This window comes from Xenopus laevis, chromosome 2L, assembly GCF_017654675.1.
Source record: "Xenopus laevis strain J_2021 chromosome 2L, Xenopus_laevis_v10.1, whole genome shotgun sequence".
NCBI lineage: Eukaryota > Metazoa > Chordata > Amphibia > Anura > Pipidae > Xenopus > Xenopus laevis.
In genome coordinates this window covers 143,210,061-143,229,445 of record NC_054373.1, presented here as the reverse complement: position 1 = coordinate 143,229,445, position 19,385 = coordinate 143,210,061, and the positions used below count along the sequence as shown (strand labels likewise).

At 39.8% G+C, this 19,385-nt stretch overlaps 2 protein-coding genes across 4 annotated transcripts in view; both read left to right on the top strand.

Moving 5' to 3' along the window:
• Positions 1-969, top strand: part of LOC108708553 (putative nuclease HARBI1) — a 31,643-nt gene extending 30,674 nt beyond the window's left edge. For all 3 annotated transcript variants that reach the window (XM_018247377.2, XM_041582491.1, XM_018247378.2), the window contains one exon: positions 417-969. In XM_018247377.2, coding sequence (XP_018102866.1) covers positions 417-430 — 14 coding nt within the window. In that variant the 3' untranslated portion in view covers positions 431-969. The remainder of the gene's footprint in view (positions 1-416) is intronic.
• Positions 970-12,768: 11,799 nt separating this feature from the next.
• On the top strand, positions 12,769-17,351 carry tuba1a.L (tubulin alpha 1a L homeolog). The gene is made up of 4 exons (XM_018247376.2): positions 12,769-12,926; positions 14,747-14,969; positions 15,775-15,923; positions 16,170-17,351. Exons 1-4 carry the CDS (start codon positions 12,924-12,926, stop codon positions 17,148-17,150), a joined length of 1,356 nt encoding a protein of 451 aa, XP_018102865.1. The 5' UTR covers positions 12,769-12,923; the 3' UTR covers positions 17,151-17,351.
• Positions 17,352-19,385: the final 2,034 nt, after the last annotated feature.

Below are 19,385 nucleotides of genomic sequence, written 5' to 3'. Positions count from 1 at the left end.
TGTTGGGCAGCCTACTAGTGATTGTAATTACTTACTTTTTAGCTGAAAACTTGCTGGAAGGTCCAGTAAATATTATGCATCTATCAAAAAAGTTACAGTCAAACTTTTATGCATGAAATGCATTGAAGCTAATTGAATCTGTAAGAGAGAACCATAAGAATTGTCTTGGACTATAAAATGTTACACTGGTAGATTAGCTGGGTATTTATTTTTACTATCACCGCTTTCCCACAATGCACTTGAAGCTTCTGATGGAAGTGGCAACATAACTGGGAATAACAGTCACAATCATTTGCAGAAAATAATCTCCCAATCTGGCTTGCTCTGGTGACTACAGATATTGTACCAAAGCTATTGCAGTATTTACAAGTGTGCCTTAAGCAAATACAAACCTCAATATTTTATTTCTTTTTTAGGTCATTCCTCGTGATCTCAACATGATGCAGGTTGAGCAATATTTATATTCGTGCAGAGGAATTATTGTTGAAAAACAAGATTATTTTTGAGTAGGAATGCTGTTTTTATATACTGAACTTGGTGTACCCACCCAAGGGTTCATCTGCTCTATAACAGTGATAAAACAGGTCTTCAAAGTTGTCCACAGGAGCACTCCATCTTGGAACTTGTTAGGTCTTGTTTAGTGTAAAGTCCAGACTAAGATTCAGAATAGACTCTGGCATATCAAGAGGCTCAAACAGCTCCCCCAATCAGCCCAATAAATATTCACTTATCAGGGGCCATTTTATACAGATTGTCAGTCCCGGCCTGGTGTCAGTGATATTGCACATGCTCAGTGTGACCTGGGCACCAGGATTAGGTGTTCTTAAAAATCATCACGCAAATAATTGATAAAAAAAAACAATTTAAAGACCAACTGAAAGCAGCAAGTAAGTTGCAGGTAAAACTTAGTCCCTTTGTAAAATATATAATTAAGCAATTGAATTCTTAATGAATCAGCTGAAAATTGAGCGTAGGACTGGCCAGATATGGGATGACTTTGACGTAGTTGGCCAGCTTAAATATATTGCAATATATGGACAAACAATCCCTGTTTTGTTTAAAGGGTAAGGCATTTTTCAGTAGCAGTATGCACAAAATGTCTCTGTCTTAAATATATTGATAATGGGTTGAGTGCAGAGGACTCTTGTATTTGTGTCTCTCTCTCTCTCTCTCTCTCTCTCTCTCTATCTATCTCTCTATCTATCTATCTATCTATCTATCTATCTATCTATCTATCTATCTATATCTATCTATATCTATCTATAGATATATATATCTATATATAGATATCTAGATAGATAGATAGAGATAGATAGATAGATATAAATATAGGTGTGTGTGTGTGTGTGTGTGTGTGTGTGTGTGTGTGTGTGTGTGTGTGTGTGTGTGTATAGGACCTATTATCCAGAATGTTTGGGTCTTTCCGTAATTTGTGTCTTCCCACCTTAAGTCTACTAGAAAATCATGTAAACATTAAATACACCAAATAGGCTGGTTTTGCTTCCAATAGGGATTAATTATATCTTAGTTGGGATCAAGTACAAGCTACTGTTTTATTATTACTGAGAAAAAGGAAATCATTTTTTAAAATTTGGATTATTTTATTATAATGGAGTCTATGGGAGACGGCCTTTCCCTAATTTGGAACTAATATATATATATAGAAAAGAACGGTAGCGCACTCCAGGGACTTGAATAGAAATATAATTTATTAGAACATGGTATACAATCGATTGTATACCATGTTCTAATAAATTATATTTCTATTCAAGTCCCTGGAGTGCGCTACCGTTCTTTTCTATGTTTATCTGGATCCCAGGAGCGGCACCCGGGCGGACCACGAAAGGGTTAACTAAGTGAGTGCGGATCTGCTTGGCTGATATATATATAGTTTTTGTTTTTTTTTTGTTTTTTTTTTAGATTGTAGCTATAAGTAGGGCCCTTTTTAATGCTTATAGCAGTCAGTATTTGTATGTTATCTGTATGCCTGTTGTATATACACTTCTATCATACAACACTGCAGAATATGATTTTTAACTTTTGAAAATGTGAAAAATGTTTCATACATTGCAAATTATGAAGAAATAGCATGTATATGTATTTTTACGTAACATAACATTGGTGTAAATGTTTTTTTAAAGCAAATTGCTCAGAAAGAATTTTTTTACTTATAAAAAGTACATTAACTTGTAGTCCTTTATACTTTAATTGCTAATAAACTTTAAATCAATGAAAAAATCAGTGTAAATGTATCCCAGATCTTCATTTTACAAAATAATCTGTGTATTTATTGCAATTATGATACCATCAAAAGTTATATGAGTAAGTGCAATGCTGGTAAAGGAGCAGGAATATAATATGTTGCAGGCTCCAGTAAATTTTACTTTGAACATGTGACAATTTATTAGAGTGCACTACTATTAATTCCAGAAGGGACTACTTTGCACAATAGATTAATGCAGTGATCCCCAACCAGTGGCTCTTGGGCAACATGTTGCTCTCCAACCCCTTGGATGTTACTCCCAGTGGTCTTAAACAGGTGCTTATTTTTGAATTCCAGGCTTGAAGGCAAGTTTTGGTTGCATAAAAACCAGGAGTACTACCAGACAGATCCTCCTGTAGGCTGCCAGTCCACATAGGGGCTACCAAATAGCCAATCACAGCCTTTATTTGGCACCCCCAGGGACTTTTTTCATGCTTGTGTTGCTCCCCTACTCTTTTTACATCTGAAAGTTGCTCACAGGCAAGAAAGGTTGGGCACCCCTCGTTTAAAGAATCAAGATACCTTTCCTGTACGACGAAAATGAACTTTAGTTTAATGGAAATGTGTCAATTCTGTGGGCTGTATAGGAGAAGATGACGGACGGGCATCACAGGAGATGACCTATGAGCAGATATAAAAGATGAAATAAAAATGAGTCCAGGTTGAGACAACTGCATGGGTGCTGACAAGTAATTGAAGATGGGCTAGGGATAGCAAAGAAAAATCCATGGTTTTAGAACATTGATAAACATGCTTTCAAAAAAGAAGGTTGCAAGAGGCTACAGATTAAAAATAATGATAAACTAGAATGAATTTCAAAAACAGCAGTCAAGTTAAAAGTGGCATTTAGTGGATAAAATGTGACGTCTGCAGGAAAGGGGAGTATAGATTATTGTACCAAGTGTTGCATTTGGAGGAGGTTAAGTTGCCTGCAGAAGAGGAAATTTATCGCGGGTGACTAATCTGCTCGTCTGTCATTGCCCTTACCCTACAGTGAGCCACTTTCGAAGGTATGGCATGCAGCATTTAGTAACTGCCTCTTTCCTCTCTTAGGGGAACAATGGTGATTAAAACGCCTTTTTCCTCTCCAGTAGTTTGTCTCAGTAGAAGACTGAAACTTCTGCCTATGGAACACTGGCATGAATATCACTTTAAAATGCAGTCCGCATACTCCCTCAAAATTCTCCACAGTGAGCCTTTTACTTTTAAAACCAAGTACAACCTAAGTACCTCACCCTTCGTGAGAGATGCAGACCTTAAGCCCCTACATTTGGAACTTCCTAGGTATATCCATCCCATCGGGGCACGGGTATTAATAAGTGAGTCCCTGCCTTGAGCTTTCAAGAGCCAAAAGTGAGGCTCAACTTAAAAAATATTAGTCCCTGTAGCATATGGACACTGTTCTCAGTCAAAGGGCTGATTTTCTAACTTAAAATGTATCAGGACATTTACTATGCTGGTGATGTGCAAAGGGCAAAATCTGAGCTTGCTACTTTTTCCGGCTTCATAAATCACATCAGGTATTCCTGATGGTGCAGTGACAATAGCACGTCAGGCTATTTTACCAAAATGGCACAAGCTACATATTGGAGGTATAGACAAGCATAAATATAAAAAAAAACATTTTAGTGAATGCAGTTTTGACTAGAACATTCTGCATCTACGTTTGAATCTTCTACTGGGTACGAATTGTAAATGAGTCATTTTGTATTTAAATTACTGCTCTGAAAAGCCTTTCAGTGGACTAATGGGTAACTCTGCGTGGCCCAGTCCCATCTGAAAACTGGACTTTATAATGTAATTTCTAAATAAAAATGCTGGATTAGATGAAAGTTCTTCTTGTAGATTATAGGTGTGTTAGTGAACAGATAAAAAGGTCCCAAAATTGGTTCACAAGTCTCAATCAAGTACTGGAAGAGGCCCAGGTGCACCGCCCTTAGTCTTCAGCTAGGGGCTTGGATCCAACTGTATTGCTAGAGAGCATGCACTCAAAAAGCAGTCTCCCAAACAGGCCTGTAAAAATTAATAATAGTTTATTTAGGTACTCATAAAGATAGCCTTATGCATTTTGTGTTTAACAAACACTTAATCATAGGCTTTTTGAGTGCCTACTCTTTGTCAATACGGTTGTTAGGGAGTCTCCTCAGTGCTTATGCATCTTTAATAAAGCGGCCTGATTTACACACAGGATACACTAGTCCGTATTTGCTCTTATTAATTAAATACAAAGGAAACAGTCCCCTCTCTGTAAACTGCTAAATGCTTGTAAACAGAATAGTTTGAGGCCTGCTGCCTTATGGGGGATTTACTGGCACAGAATCCAAGCAAAATTGTTTGGCTTTTTGGTAATTTGTTGCTAACAACAATACATGGAATGCAGGAAGGGAAGCTGTTGGTAGCCAAGTTTATTAGCAGAAACTTGAAATGGATCTAATTCAATGTATACAAATCTATAGAAGCTATGTTCTGAAAAAAACAGCACCTGGCCTGTCCTGCCCACAGGAACATGGACAAGCTGGCGGGTAACTAAGGCTAAATCCTGAAAAACACAAAATAATGTTTTTCGTTGTTGTCTCTGTAAAGGCCGAAAGCCACCATTGTTTCACTGCTTACACGGTTATATTATTAAGAGGGAACGAAGAACATAAATGGAGTAATATGTAAACTGAAGCAAATTAAATACTTCCTTTTTTTATCTGAGCCATTTGCACTAGTGATGTGCAGGTTGAGTTTTCCTCGACCCACATCCTCAGCCTGGCCCACCCGTCCCCTCTATTAATAGACCTGTGCCAACCACGGGACATCACTAATCTGCACCTTAGTCAAAGTCAAAAAAGGTCTTTCACTGATCTTAGAAAAGAATGTCTTTTTACAGCAATGGCACATATAACATATTTGTAGGGATGTACCGAATGCAGGAATATGCATTTTTCGGCAGGATTCACTTTGGCTAAATCGGAGTGCCTGGCTGAACCAAATCCTTAAAATCGTGTCTTTTCATTACATAAAAAAAGAACCATGTGCAGTGCACACAAAATACCTAGTTTAACTCTTCCTATGACTAAGTGTCCCTGTGATACACGAAACGCATCAGGCCGTGGTTCTTAATTATGGAAAATAAAATGTAAGCTCTTTCAATTCTTTTACAATCTGACTCCAGCTTTACTATTTTGTGGGTCCAGGCTTGTGCCAGCCTCTTTTCAAGTTTTCTGGTATCTGCTCCTCTTGCTGAAGGTCTGGGGCGTGTGCACCCGGGCCCACCGTATATAGAGGTAAGCTTATTCAATGCATCTAAACTTAGCATATACTGGTTACATATTTTATATGATGTGAAGTGACATAAGATTGAGGAAGATGTAGCTTAATGTTTGCAGTTCGCCTGGTCTGAGATGGCGAAGTCAACTCTGGTGAAGTAAAAGTAACGTTCAGTAAAATTCGAATTTTACTGAATTTGCCGATCAACGACCATTCCCCTGAGCGAAAAGTCGTCTGGCGATAGAGTACGAATGAATGCTATCGATGGTCCTGTTCGCTAGCGAATTGTTATCTGCCCCTGTAAGTGAATTAGCTATGTCCCTACGGATTGGATTTCTAGCAAATTACACTAGCGATGGCCACTTTGCCCATTAGTGAATCTGCCCCATGGTCTGGAGCAGAGAATGTAGCTTTAGTTGGTCTGGTTCAATGGTGCAATAGTCCAAACTTCTGCAGCGAAGACTGTGCATGTTCACACTCTGCTAATCAGCTGCCTTCTGCTATATCAATAGCCACAAGAGTTGCAGAGAAAATAAATATTGATTTGTGCTGGTGGCTTAATAAAATCTTCCTCCTTTTTTTTTTTTTTTTTTTTTTTTTAAAGTAATTTTCCTAAGTGAGCATAACAAGAGGCAAAGCTGTGTAGTACTACATAGAGGCAGGACTAACCTTAGAGATATATGTAATAGTTTAAGAACATTTGAGGAAGTAAAACAAGGGTACAGAAGCAGTATCGGCTGCTGCAACTGCCAAGCTCCCAGATGGATAATAAATCCCATGGTTTTTTTGTAGAACCTGCAGCCAACACCATTAAAGGTCTTTATGTGAAGGCTGGTTTGTACAAAGACTGCAATTTACACAGCAGGACTAATGAATAAGTAATGCCACTTTATAGGCCAGTTCTAAAACACCATCTGTTGTTACACAGTGTCCCCAGAAGGACTTGTGTCTTTCCCCAGGACAGAGAAGGCACAGCAAGTTAATGACAAAAGGAAAAAGGCTAATAAAATAATAATCCATGTAAAACAAAGAGATCATATTATTGACCTGGCTGCACTCTGCACCTATATTGCAAATCTGACAGATGAACAGTGCAGCTCCAGTGGGTATAAGACTGCAATGGAGCACTGTACAGCCTGTTAACTTGCATGTCTGAATGATACACAAGTACAGGTATGGGACCTGTTATCCAGAGTGCTCTGGACCTGGGGTTCTCCGGATAACGGCTCTTTCTGTAATTTGGATCTTCATACATTGTCTAACAAAATACATAATATAGAAATTAAACCCAATAGGATTGTTTTGCCTCCGATAAGGATTAATTATATATTAGCTGGGATCAAGTACAGGCAGGGACGCTCCGCCAATGAGGCGAGTTGAGGCACTCACCTTAGGTGGCAGCCAGGCCTGGACTGGAAGTCAAAATAGGCCCTGCCATTCCAAGTCCACATAGGCCCAAACAGCCCCCTACCAGCCCAAACAGCCCCCTTCCAGCCCACTATATGGAAACTTTCTATGGAACCATACAGCAGCCCCTCTGGCATTTGCAAGAACCCACAGATTGCCAGTCCGGGCCTGGTGGCAGCACCCCCTGGTTGCCAGGGGCAGCAAAAATGCTGCTCCTGGTAACAGAGCCAGATTTCCGGTTTTCAACCCGGAAATTCGGCTCTTGTAGTGCAGAGAGCGCAATTGCGCTCTCTTCACTAGCGACGTGGACCCCCTGACCCCCGTCCGGCGCTGAAGGTGAGTGGCGGGGGGGGCGGCAAATTGGGCGGGATCTCCCCTGAGTACAGGTATGGGACCTTTTATCCAGAATGCTCGGGACCTGAGATCTTCTGGATAACAGACCTTAGATTATTTCTATAAAATGGAGTCTATGGGAGACGGGCCATTCTGTAATTTGGAGCTTTGTGGATAGTGGCTTTCCGTATAAACTGATCCCATATTAGTACAAGGTACTGTTTTATTATTGCAGAGGAAAAGGAAAAATATGGATAGTTTTATTAAAGGAGAAGGAAAGGCATGTTATACAAGTGATTGTATTTACTTACCTCACATCCCGGGACACTGCTCCTATACGCTAAGCGGTTTCAAGTCCCCTGCACCAGCCAGGGGTTCAGGATTACGAACACCTGAGTAACGTGTTCAAGAAAGAAGCAAAACAAGTATGTGTGACAGAAGGTATGGGGTAGGGGTAAGCAACAGCAGCAGGGGGCATTGGCAAGTGCGAGCAGACTGTTGGGGTGCCAAGTCAAGATCTAATGCCTTGGGTGAAAATACTTCTTGACCTGGCTCTGCTAGAGAAAGACCCCTTAGTACCCTCCCCAAATACATATTATACCCTTCAGGTTACAAAAAGTGATACCTCCCTTGATCAGGCTGTTGCCTAGCAACTATGGCAAAGGTCTCGTGTATCTGTTCTCATCTAATTACCCTGAGAAGGAGTGAGAATGTTTTATTCAAGCAGGGCACAGAAGAGATTTCCAGCACAATGGCTCCTTTCTCGCTGGCATCTTGGCACATACAGACGCCCCTCTGTAATAACTGCACAACTGGGGATAATGCAAAAGCCCATTAAGATTAAACACAATTGTAACTGTATACGTAACAGGATTGCTGACTTTCAAGAATTATGTAAACTTAGACTTTTATGTTCCATCAAAGCAACCACAATGAATTTGGGAATCCTAAAAAACTAAAATAGATGTGAATTGGCAAATAACAATATACATTGCAGTGGGGCACAATGATTTACTGTGGAATCCAAACTCATGTCACTTACAGTTTTAAAGGCAATGTAAATCCAAAAATAACATATGATAATTTAATGCTAACCATTCTAATGCATTCATTAAACTCCATTATTCTGAAGTTATTTGTAAACATAATTACTTCAAATTAGATATTCTTTCATTGGGCAACATTTTATTTTTGGATGCAAAGTTCTGAAATATTCGTAACTAATAAACTGGGTCAGTGTCATAGCAAGATCCTACCCTAGTGTGAGGAAGCAGAATGTCCACCGAGTGGATTCATAGAATTGTTCAGGTCTGTGTAAAACATGAGTCTGAGATCATCAGCTGTGTCCTTTAATGCAAACTCAGCAGCTGGTAATGCTTGTTGCTAAATGTGTACAAGGGAGCTGAATCATAATTTATCATCTTAAAGGGACAGTATACCCCCTTTTAACATTTGTGTAATGAATAGGGCATGTGCTGAGCATGTTTTTTGTCTGTTGTTTTACTTAGTAAATATATATGGTTGTTATTTCTTGCACTAAATGGGGCAATTATTTATATTGAAATTAAAGTCACATTCCAACTTTCTGTAAAGCAAATCAGTGGTTCGCAGCACTGAGAAGCCCTCTGTATATACAAACCCCTCTCTTTTCCCAAGCCAAAGCCTTTGTAAGACTTTGAGATAAAGAGCAGCTCATACATTGCTGATTTGGATTGCTGATTTGTTACTTTTTGCCCTGTTTAGTGCAAGAAATAACAATATATATTTCCTAATTAAAGGACAAGGAATGGTGGATTCAATCACTATCAATAACAGTCCAGTGCTGCAACACCATCATATATAAAGTGGACCTGCCACCCGGACATAAAAAGCTATATAGTAAAAGTCCTTTCCAAATTAGACATGAAACCCATATTATTTTTTTCATTAAAACATCCACACTTGTTATAAATGCATTTAAAGATTTCAGCTGTCAATTATATATTGCCTGCCCCTCCTCTGTGCATAAGCCATGTTTTGTCCAAATATTGTGTGCCTGCAAAATATATCATGTAGAGCAGTGATGGGTAACAAGCAACATATCATGTTCCTGTCATGTAGCATTATATTTAATGTTGGCGTGAGTGCAAAATAATGCTTTAAGTAAGTGACCCAATAGGCACGAAACGCGTCAGGTTTTCATCTGTATGTCCTAATAAGTGGTTTGAATTTTTAATCTCTTTTTGGCTACTACTTTTTTGGAGAAACACACAATTTCAGATGTTGTTATGCAAAATAATTCTTTCAATAAATAGGAAGATATCCTTCTACTGACACCCTCCTCTGTTGGTCATTGTTTGTATGTAATCTGCATGTTTGATGTATTCTCTTCTATTGTACTGTGCTATGGAATATGTTGGCAAATACAGCATCATTATTATAATTAACTTGTGTGATTCCCCTAGCATGGAGGCCACAACCAGAGCCAGGCCCTGCCTGCCGCACCCACAGCTTGTTTAGCCTCCCAGCCCACCCAGTGCTCCATACACCAAATCCCACTAGATCTGCACACTACATACCAAGGCAAAGGGATACTGTCAAAAAAACATGTTTTTTTCAAAACACATCAGTTAATAGTGCTACCCCAGCAGAATTCTGCACTGAAATCCATTTCTCAAAAGAGCAATATTCAATTTTGAAATCTGACATGGGGCTAGACATTTTGTCAATTTCCCAGCTGCCCCCAGTCATATGACTTGTGCCTGCACTTTAGGAGAGAAATGCTTTCTGGCAGGCTGCTGTTTTTCCTTCTCAATGTAACTGAATGTGTCTCAGTGAGACATGGGTTTTTACTATTGATTGCTGTTCTTAGATCTACCAGGCAGCTGTTATCTTGTATAAGGGAGCTGTTATCTGGTTACCTTCCCATTGTTCTTTTGTTTGGCTGCTGGGGGGGAAAAGGGAGGGGGTGCAGTAAAGAGTGATTGAAGTTTATCAGATCACAAGTCACATGACTTGAGGCAGCTGGGAAATTGACAATATGTCTAGCCCCATGTCAGATTGCAAAACTGAAAATAAAAAAATCTGTTTGCTCTTTTGAGAAATGGATTTCAGTGCAGCATTCTGCTGGAGCAGCACTATTAACTGATTATTTTTTCCCCCCCATGACAGTATCCCTTTAATGGCAATGACAAAGAAGCCAAACCAATACGCATTATAGTCCAAGTACACTTTATTTCTAAGTTCACAAATAAAGTACATAAGGCTTCCCTATGGTAAACGTTACAATTCCACTTCTGATTGTCTAATCCAAATAAATCAGTTTCTGTAAGGAATAGTGAGTCTCATGACTCCCAAGAGGCCCCATCCCCCATATTGCTTCTATCCACCCAAACGCAACCCATCTACACTTTGGAAAGAGAGCTCACCCCTTTGTCAGCAGCCTGCCCCCCACATATAACTAAAACTTTGATTTACTTAATCCCTCTTAGAAACTAGGGCAGGTAAAAATAAAGGGGGACAAATGTAGTAAAATAGTAATTATTTGCTTTTATGGTAAGTGTTTAGTGTGTTTTCTTGGATCTCAAAGAAACCTTAAAGGGATTCTGTCATGATATTTATGGTGTAGTTTTTATTTCTAAATTACACTGTTTACACTGCAAATAAATTACTCTATCATATAAAATTTCATTCCTGAACCAACAAGTGTATTTTTTTTTAGTTGTAATATTGGTGTGTAGGCAGCCATCTCAGGTCATTTTGCCTGGTCACCTGCTTTTAGAAAGAGCCAGCACTTTAGGATGGAACTGCTTTCTGGCAGACTGTTTCTCCTAAAAAAATTTTTTTTTATTTTCCTTATCCATACAGTATTGACATGTTATTGAATTTTTCCTTTCATCATTCAACTGGATTACATTGTATACAAATACACTGTACAAAGTTGTATTGTCACATTTTCATTTAAGTACAAAGTATGTGATTTCAACAAAAATTAACAGTTTAACTTATTCAACAATGAGTCATTTCAATTATTCCTTTGTATCCGTCTCAGTAATTTATTTTATCTTTTTATTATTTGATGTCTCCATAAGCGGTTATCAATTTTGTCCCAGGTTCCATTATAATTTTAACTAAGGGCTCTCTCCCTCTCCATGGCTCTGTCCACAAAGAGACCTCACCTGAAAGCCTTTTTTTGTCATTCTGATATTTTTTCACAGCCAGGTAAACCTATTGCCGCCTTGTACAGTATACCTTATCCAGGGGGTCCAGATTTTTGGTTGTTTCAGCTACTCAATGTAACTGAATGTGTTGCAGTGGGACCTGGATTTTTACTGATGAGTGTCGTTCTTAGATCTACCAGGCAGCTGTTATCTTGTATCAGGGAGCTGTTATCTTGTATCAGGGAACTGTTGTCTGGTTACCTTCCCATTGTTCTGTTGTTAGGCTGGGGGGGGGGGTGGAGGGAGGGGGTGATATAGAGGGTTTTGTGTCTGGGGACCAATTTCAGTAAGTGGCATGGCAACAGATGGAGCAGCAGCAGCTCTGGTTTTCAACCCTAGCCTAAAAGCATACTGGTGGCTTAATAAGCTTGTGAAGAGTCTGAGTGGGTGATCAGTTAGATTGTAAGCTCAGCTGCAGCAGGGACTGATGTGGCTGAACATTCTCAGTAATGTGATGTACATCGAGTTAGTCCAATATTGAAGGAAGGATAATAAGTATCCCACAAACACAATAATGCCCTGAGATAAAACCAACAGGAATTATCATGGACACATTTAAGGGGTGGTTCACCTTTAAGGTAACTTTCCGTATGTTATAGAATGGCCAATTCTAAGCAACTTAATTGGTTTTCATTATTTATTTTTGATAGTTTTATAGTTATTTGTCTTTTTCTTCTGACTCTTAGCAGCTTTCAAATGGGTGTTGCTGTCCCCTTCTTTTAAAAAACAAACACTCTGAAAGGCTACAAATGTAATGTTATTGTTACCTTTTATTACTGACCTTCTATTCAGACCCTCTCCTATTCATATTCCAGTCTCTTATTCAAATTGGTGCCTGGTTGTTAGGGTAATTTGGGCCCTAGCTACCAGATTGCTTAAAATGCAAATTGAAGAGCTGCTGAATAAAAAGTCAAATAACTCAAAAACCTTAAATAATAAAAAAGGAAAACTAATTGCAAATTGCTCTCTGCATCTAAAAGTTATCTGAAAGGTGAACAACCCCTTTAATGACAGCTTTCCATCTTTTCTCTGCTCCCTGTCAGTGAATATTGGCACTAGGACACGGCACTGGTCGTTTATATTTCTGTATATTTCTGCTTTGACAGGACAGAGTGGGGATCCAGGGGGTTACCCAACAGGCCGGTCTATTCCGGGATGAGTTGATGGAGCTCTCTTTGTCTTCCAGATTCCGTGCAGCCTCTTGATGGCTGGGTGGATTACCTCATCCCATGCAGCAGCAGCCAATTGCATTCCTCCGCTCCCGGAGCTAGAAGGGAGTCGAAAGCGTCGGTGGCCAATAAGGAAATGCCTGTCGGGGTCTCCATGACAACGGGATGTATATAAGGGCTGTGTTGGAGCATGTGTTGCAGGTTCTCTTACATCGACACCCTTAGAGTCGTGCTGTAAGAAAGCACCCTTCTTCTCCTTCCTCTTTCTCTCCTCTCTGCAGCCCCAACTCAACAAACATGGTAAGAGCTGGGGGACAGGCACTTGCTTAGGGTTGGGGGTCAGGCGCAGGGGTAGTTGAGAATGGATAATACTGTGTGATTAGATTCCCCTGTTGCAATAGAGCTATTGTTCGATACAGAGACATTGTATCTTCTTATTGCCACTAGGTATCTGTGATTATAGCTTCATCAAAATATACCCAATGAAAATGTATATATGTGTGTGTATATATATATAGATAGATAGATAGATAGATATTCTATGCTGTGCATTTGTGCATTTGATAGAGACATATGTGTTCTATCCCCATATAGACTGTTCTGTATATACTGTGTCATTTAGCATAATGACCCTGTAAACTACAACTCCCAGCATCCCACTACAGCCTTGGGGATTGGAAGTTTAATAGCAACAGCCTCTTTGTGCTTGTATATTGCAGCAGCAGCAATGTTAGGTCAGGGTTAACAAGGTGATGGCCAGTGGGAGTCAAGCTGGAAGCAGATGCCTAACAATGGGCTTTGTTCTGTGCTCCTTGGATGCTGCATTGTGAGACACAGGCTTGCTTTTTCCCTATGTGTGCTTATTGTTTGGAGATTGCTTTAGTTGTGCAGTTATTGCCATGTATATAGCAACTTGTGATGGGGATGAGAGGTTCCCTGGATCAACAATAAGTAACATAGACTGCATAACCCAGTAAAAGGCTTTATTCAGTCCCATTAATGCCCCCCAAAAAAACAATTATAATTTCCTTTTGTACAGTATAAGGGGTTCAAATGCTGGTGAGATGGTTAGACTTTGTCACTGCTTATTGGAAGGGTCACAATCCTACCACGGAGGCACATTCATTCCAGCATAGCTGCACTCACATTTTCCTGGCAAAATCAAATCATAATATTAGAGACACTCAGCAGCGAGCTGTTGATTCACAGTCGCACGCAGACACACCTGTGCCCATTTTTAAAGTAAAAGTGCATCATATCAGTTGCTGGCATTTTGTAGCACAGGTATTTTAACATATTAGTTTCAAAGCTGAATTGTATTAATTCAATATCAGAGCTGGCTTAGCATTTCTAAAAGTAACTGCTACTGAAAGCAGCGCTTGCCTGTCCCTTTCTGCACTGCTGGATCTGTTTGTTGAAGCTATGTAGCAGTAGTCATCCTTGCCTGGTCTGTGAATTTCTGGTACATCATGTCAAACCATTGTTTGAAACCAGTTCAGAGACTAGAACAAACAGATGCTGCCTTTTTTAGCAATTACATTTACAAATAACATGTAAACCATCGGAAATGTATAATTAAGGTATATTGGAAAGTTGCAGTGATGTCTGATTCGATAAAATTCTATTTTGCGGTCTACACCTCTCAGCGTCCTGTGACAGATCAGATGAGGGCAGGGGAAACTGCCAATGATATTATAGAATGAGATCACGATGTATAAGAGTAGAAGGAACTGAGGAGAGAAATGTCTAAATGATTGAAATGGTTGGCAACACTCACAGCACCGCCTGCTAACCTTGGTGCAATATGACAGAATGAGACTGAATTATGTATCTACTTTAAGGCTAGTCTGACTGATTGATGAAAAAGCTGCTGAAAGATTTAAAGGTTTATTCCTTTTTTTCAAGGCGTACAGTACATCACTGCCTTGTCATTCCCAAGAGGCAGTGTGATTCTTTGTTCTGCAGCGAGTGGTGGGTGTGGCACTGCTAGGGAATCGAACATGCCTTGTTTTATAAGCAATTATTATATATACATTTCAGCTATAGTCAGAATTGCATTAAGCTATGGAATAGAAGTCATGTCTCTTTCACACTAAAAATAAAATTGTCTGTTCTTGCAGCGTGAGTGCATTTCTATCCACGTTGGTCAGGCTGGTGTGCAGATCGGTAATGCCTGCTGGGAACTCTATTGTCTGGAACATGGCATCCAACCTGATGGGCAGATGCCCAGTGACAAGACCATTGGAGGAGGGGACGACTCCTTCAACACCTTTTTCAGTGAAACAGGAGCAGGAAAGCATGTCCCCAGGGCTGTCTTCGTAGACTTGGAACCCACTGTCATTGGTGAGAAAACAACACAGAGCTATGGGTCTTTGTCTCGATCACTGAATGTATGAAACCGGAGTCTCATTTAACCCTATCATACCTGCCAGTTATCACTACTATTCATAATATTCCAACAATGAATGTATAATATAGAAGATCATGAAAAAGTCTTGTGAACATGTGGTTTATATTAATATATGTCAGATTTTATTCCTTTCCCATCAGTTGGGATTTGATTTATTTACTAAGCAGCATATGACCTGTAGTGAAGAGATATTTGCAATCTAAAAAAAAACAAGCCCATTTACCAGCAATTATTATTATTATTAACATGTATTTATATAGCGCCAACATATTGCGTGGCACTGTACAATAGACAACAATAGGCAAATTTGCACCTGGGTAGTAACCCATAGCAGCCAATCAGTAATTAGCATCGTTCAACCAGCTACAGGTAGAAAAATGAATATCTGATTAGATGGCATGGGATAGTACCAAGGAACAAATTTGTGTTGATAAATGAGCCCTATTTTGTGCAAAGTCATGCAATGGTTTTCAGCCTATGGGCTGTTCCCAAAATTTGGATCATTGCTGTTGAAGTTAGATAAAAAGGTATTGCATTATTAAGGCTTTTTTATGAATACATTTTGAGTCACAAAGTCAATCTGTGTTCTTTCCACAAAAATGTAAAGTAATATTGACCAATGCCTAATTTGATTTACTTTTACCCAAAATGATTGATTTTTTGGCAAAAGGTGCCATAGATTTCTTGCTTGCATGATAATAAGCAATATACTCTTAACAATACACTCTCTTTTTCTAGATGAGGTGCGCACTGGCACATACCGCCAACTGTTCCATCCAGAGCAGCTTATCACTGGAAAGGAAGATGCTGCCAATAATTATGCCCGTGGCCACTACACAATTGGCAAGGAGATCATTGACCTGGTGCTGGACAGGATTCGCAAATTGGTATGATTATTGTGACATTTTTTGTATAATATTCATAAACGTGAAAGCAATTTACATCGTAATAAAGTAGTATGTATTTTATTTTACAAGTACAAATAGATTCTAGTTGATAGTTATCTGCAGTTCCATACAGTGAGGCCATACAATGATACCTGCACAGTTCCAAAAGCCTTGGGAGTGTTGTTTTTACTGTCTGTTAAATGCAGGCCCGTATCATTATTTTGTACTATTTTGCTTTATTCACAGGCTGACCAGTGCACAGGTCTCCAGGGTTTCCTGGTGTTCCACAGCTTTGGTGGTGGCACTGGTTCTGGATTCACCTCCCTGCTGATGGAGCGTCTTTCTGTTGATTATGGAAAGAAGTCCAAGCTTGAGTTCTCAATCTATCCAGCTCCTCAGGTCTCCACAGCTGTGGTTGAGCCCTACAACTCTATTCTCACCACCCACACCACCCTGGAACACTCTGACTGTGCTTTCATGGTAGACAATGAGGCCATTTATGACATCTGCCGCAGAAATCTAGATATTGAACGCCCAACCTACACCAACCTGAACAGGCTTATAGGTCAGATTGTGTCTTCTATTACAGCCTCTCTTAGGTTTGATGGAGCCCTGAATGTAGATCTCACAGAGTTCCAGACCAACTTGGTGCCCTATCCCCGTATTCACTTCCCTCTTGCCACTTATGCCCCTGTCATCTCTGCAGAGAAAGCTTATCACGAGCAGCTTTCTGTTGCTGAGATTACAAATGCCTGCTTTGAGCCAGCTAACCAGATGGTGAAATGTGACCCTCGTCATGGTAAATACATGGCTTGTTGCCTGTTGTACCGTGGTGATGTGGTACCCAAAGATGTAAATGCAGCTATTGCCACCATCAAAACAAAACGTAGCATCCAGTTTGTGGACTGGTGCCCAACTGGTTTCAAAGTTGGTATCAACTATCAGCCCCCAACTGTGGTTCCAGGGGGAGACCTGGCCAAGGTGCAGCGTGCTGTGTGTATGCTGAGCAATACCACTGCAATTGCTGAGGCCTGGGCTCGTCTGGACCATAAGTTTGATCTCATGTATGCCAAGCGTGCCTTTGTGCACTGGTATGTGGGTGAGGGTATGGAAGAGGGCGAGTTCTCTGAGGCCCGTGAAGACATGGCTGCCCTGGAGAAGGATTACGAAGAGGTTGGTGTAGACTCTGTTGAAGGAGAGGGCGAAGAGGAAGGAGAAGAATACTAAATGTTAAAACGGTGCTGCTTTTTACAGGGAACTTAAAACCATCCAAAAAAGTTGATCAATTCATTTTTATGTAGCTAGTTTCTATGATATGTGTGCTGCATTAATCTGATTTGGTCCAAAACACTTGAAACTCTTGAGAAAGATCCAGTCAGTTATTTCTGTTATGGATTTGTCAATAAACACATTCCCTGTCATACAGAATTTCCATCTGTGGTTTTCCATTGTGTTGATTTGTTTGTTTTTAGTAAGGTAAGGCTATTCAAAAGTCTTGTACTAAAGTATTTGATAATTAATATGAATTCTAATGGCACACTATGGCTCTGGTATTAATTCTACAGTTGAAGTTTAAAGTCAACCGAGCATGGAGTGACATTTGCTGCAACATTAACTTGCCCAAACTATAGCAGTCCATGACAGATGACTTAATCAGGTTTGTAAGTGTGGCTTGAAACCAAGCTGTGGCTGCTAAAATTTGGTTAAGAATTTCTGCCATCATACAACCTCCTCATGCTGTGGAGAGAGACTGCCAGCTGCCACTGTATCTGCATAGGAGCTGCTAGTGTCAACTTGGTTCTAACAGGTTTTGCCCACTATGGGTGACAGATAGGTGTAACAACAGTAATGCAGTCCATGTAATTATGAAGAGGCAGAGTAAAGCCACAGAGCTCCTGAAATTTTCTGTCTGCTAGCTCAGTATTTAGCCTCCTGTTCTTTTCTAAATGAAATACATGCATCATCTGTGAACAAAAACTGTATTGCTTTCATCTATAAATAACTTTAAAGTCATATCACTTTAAGGGTTCAGATTCAGTTTGGCTGATCTCCAAGCATTCCAATAAATCCAAATTCTCCTTAAAAAGAAATGGAAATGGAAAACATTTTTAAACCTGCTCTCACCGTTTCTACAGTTACTACAGTAAGTGACTGCTAACATCAATTGGTTACTTCCATGTTAAACAAACAGGCTGAACCTTATCCAATGCAAAGGATTCCCTAATATAAAATGTGTTGGAGAAACCAACAAATGACTAAATATTACATTTGAACAAATGCCAATTTACCATATGTGTCTCTGACACCAGTGGGCCAACAAAAATTCTCACATTCTAGACGCCTGTATTTTGAAAGAAAGAAATCTTGGGCCACCTTGGAAAATGTACAATGTACTACAGTCAAAACTATAAGGTTCTACCTTGAAATAAAATGTACTACAGTCAGAACTATGGATCTCTACCTTACAATACAATGTACTACAGTCAGAACTATAGAGCTCTACCTTGCAATACAATGAACTACAGTCAGAACTATAGGGTTCTACCTTGAAATACAATGTACTACAGTCAGAACTATAGATCTCTACCTTGCAATACAATGTACTACAGTCAGAACTATAGGGTTCTACCTTGCAATACAATGAACTACAGTCAGAACTATAGGGTTCTACCTTGAAATACAATGTACTACAGCCAGAACTATAGAGCTCTACCTTGCAATACAATGTACTACAGTCAGAACTATGGGGCTGTACTTTGCATTACAATGTACTACAGTCAGAATGACGTGGCTGTAGCTTGCATTATAATGTACTACAGTCAGAACTATATATCTCTACCTTGCAATACAATGTACTACAGCCAGAACTATGGGGCTGTACTTTGCATTACTATGTACTACAGTCAGAATGACGGGGCTGTATCTTGCATTATAATTTACTACAGTCAGAAAATATAGTAAATATAGAGTTCAAACCTTTATTGTGACAGTTTAGTGGTGCTTGGTGCAATTTTTTGGATTTGGCCGAACCCCCTGAATCCTTCGCAAAAGGTTCAGCCAAATACCGAACTGAATCTGAATCCTAATTTGCATATGCAAATTAGGGGCGGGAAAGGGAAAACATTTTTTACTTCCTTGTTTTGTGACAAAAAGTCAAGCAATTTCCCTCCATTAGGATTTGGTTCAGCAGGGCAGAAGGATTCAGCCGAATCCTGCTGAAAAAGGCCAAATCCTGGCCGAATCCCGAACTGAATCCTGGATTCGGTGCATCCCTACCTTCTACAAGACATTCCTTGTAGTAGGAGCAGTAGGAGCATTTGCCAGTTGGAATCTACTGTGCATGCGCCGAAAGTCACGAAGTTGCCGAAAAAAGAAATCGGAAAACTTTGTGACTTTCGGTGCATGCGCATTAGAGCTGAACCGGCAAATGCTCCTACTGCGCATGCATCGCCAAACGCTGGG

Coding starts and splice junctions, on each gene's coding strand:
- tuba1a.L (XM_018247376.2), top strand. Junction 14,970..15,774: donor CTTGGAACCCACTGTCATTG/GTGAGAAAACAA, acceptor CTCTTTTTCTAG/ATGAGGTGCGCACTGGCACA. Junction 15,924..16,169: donor TGGACAGGATTCGCAAATTG/GTATGATTATTG, acceptor CTTTATTCACAG/GCTGACCAGTGCACAGGTCT.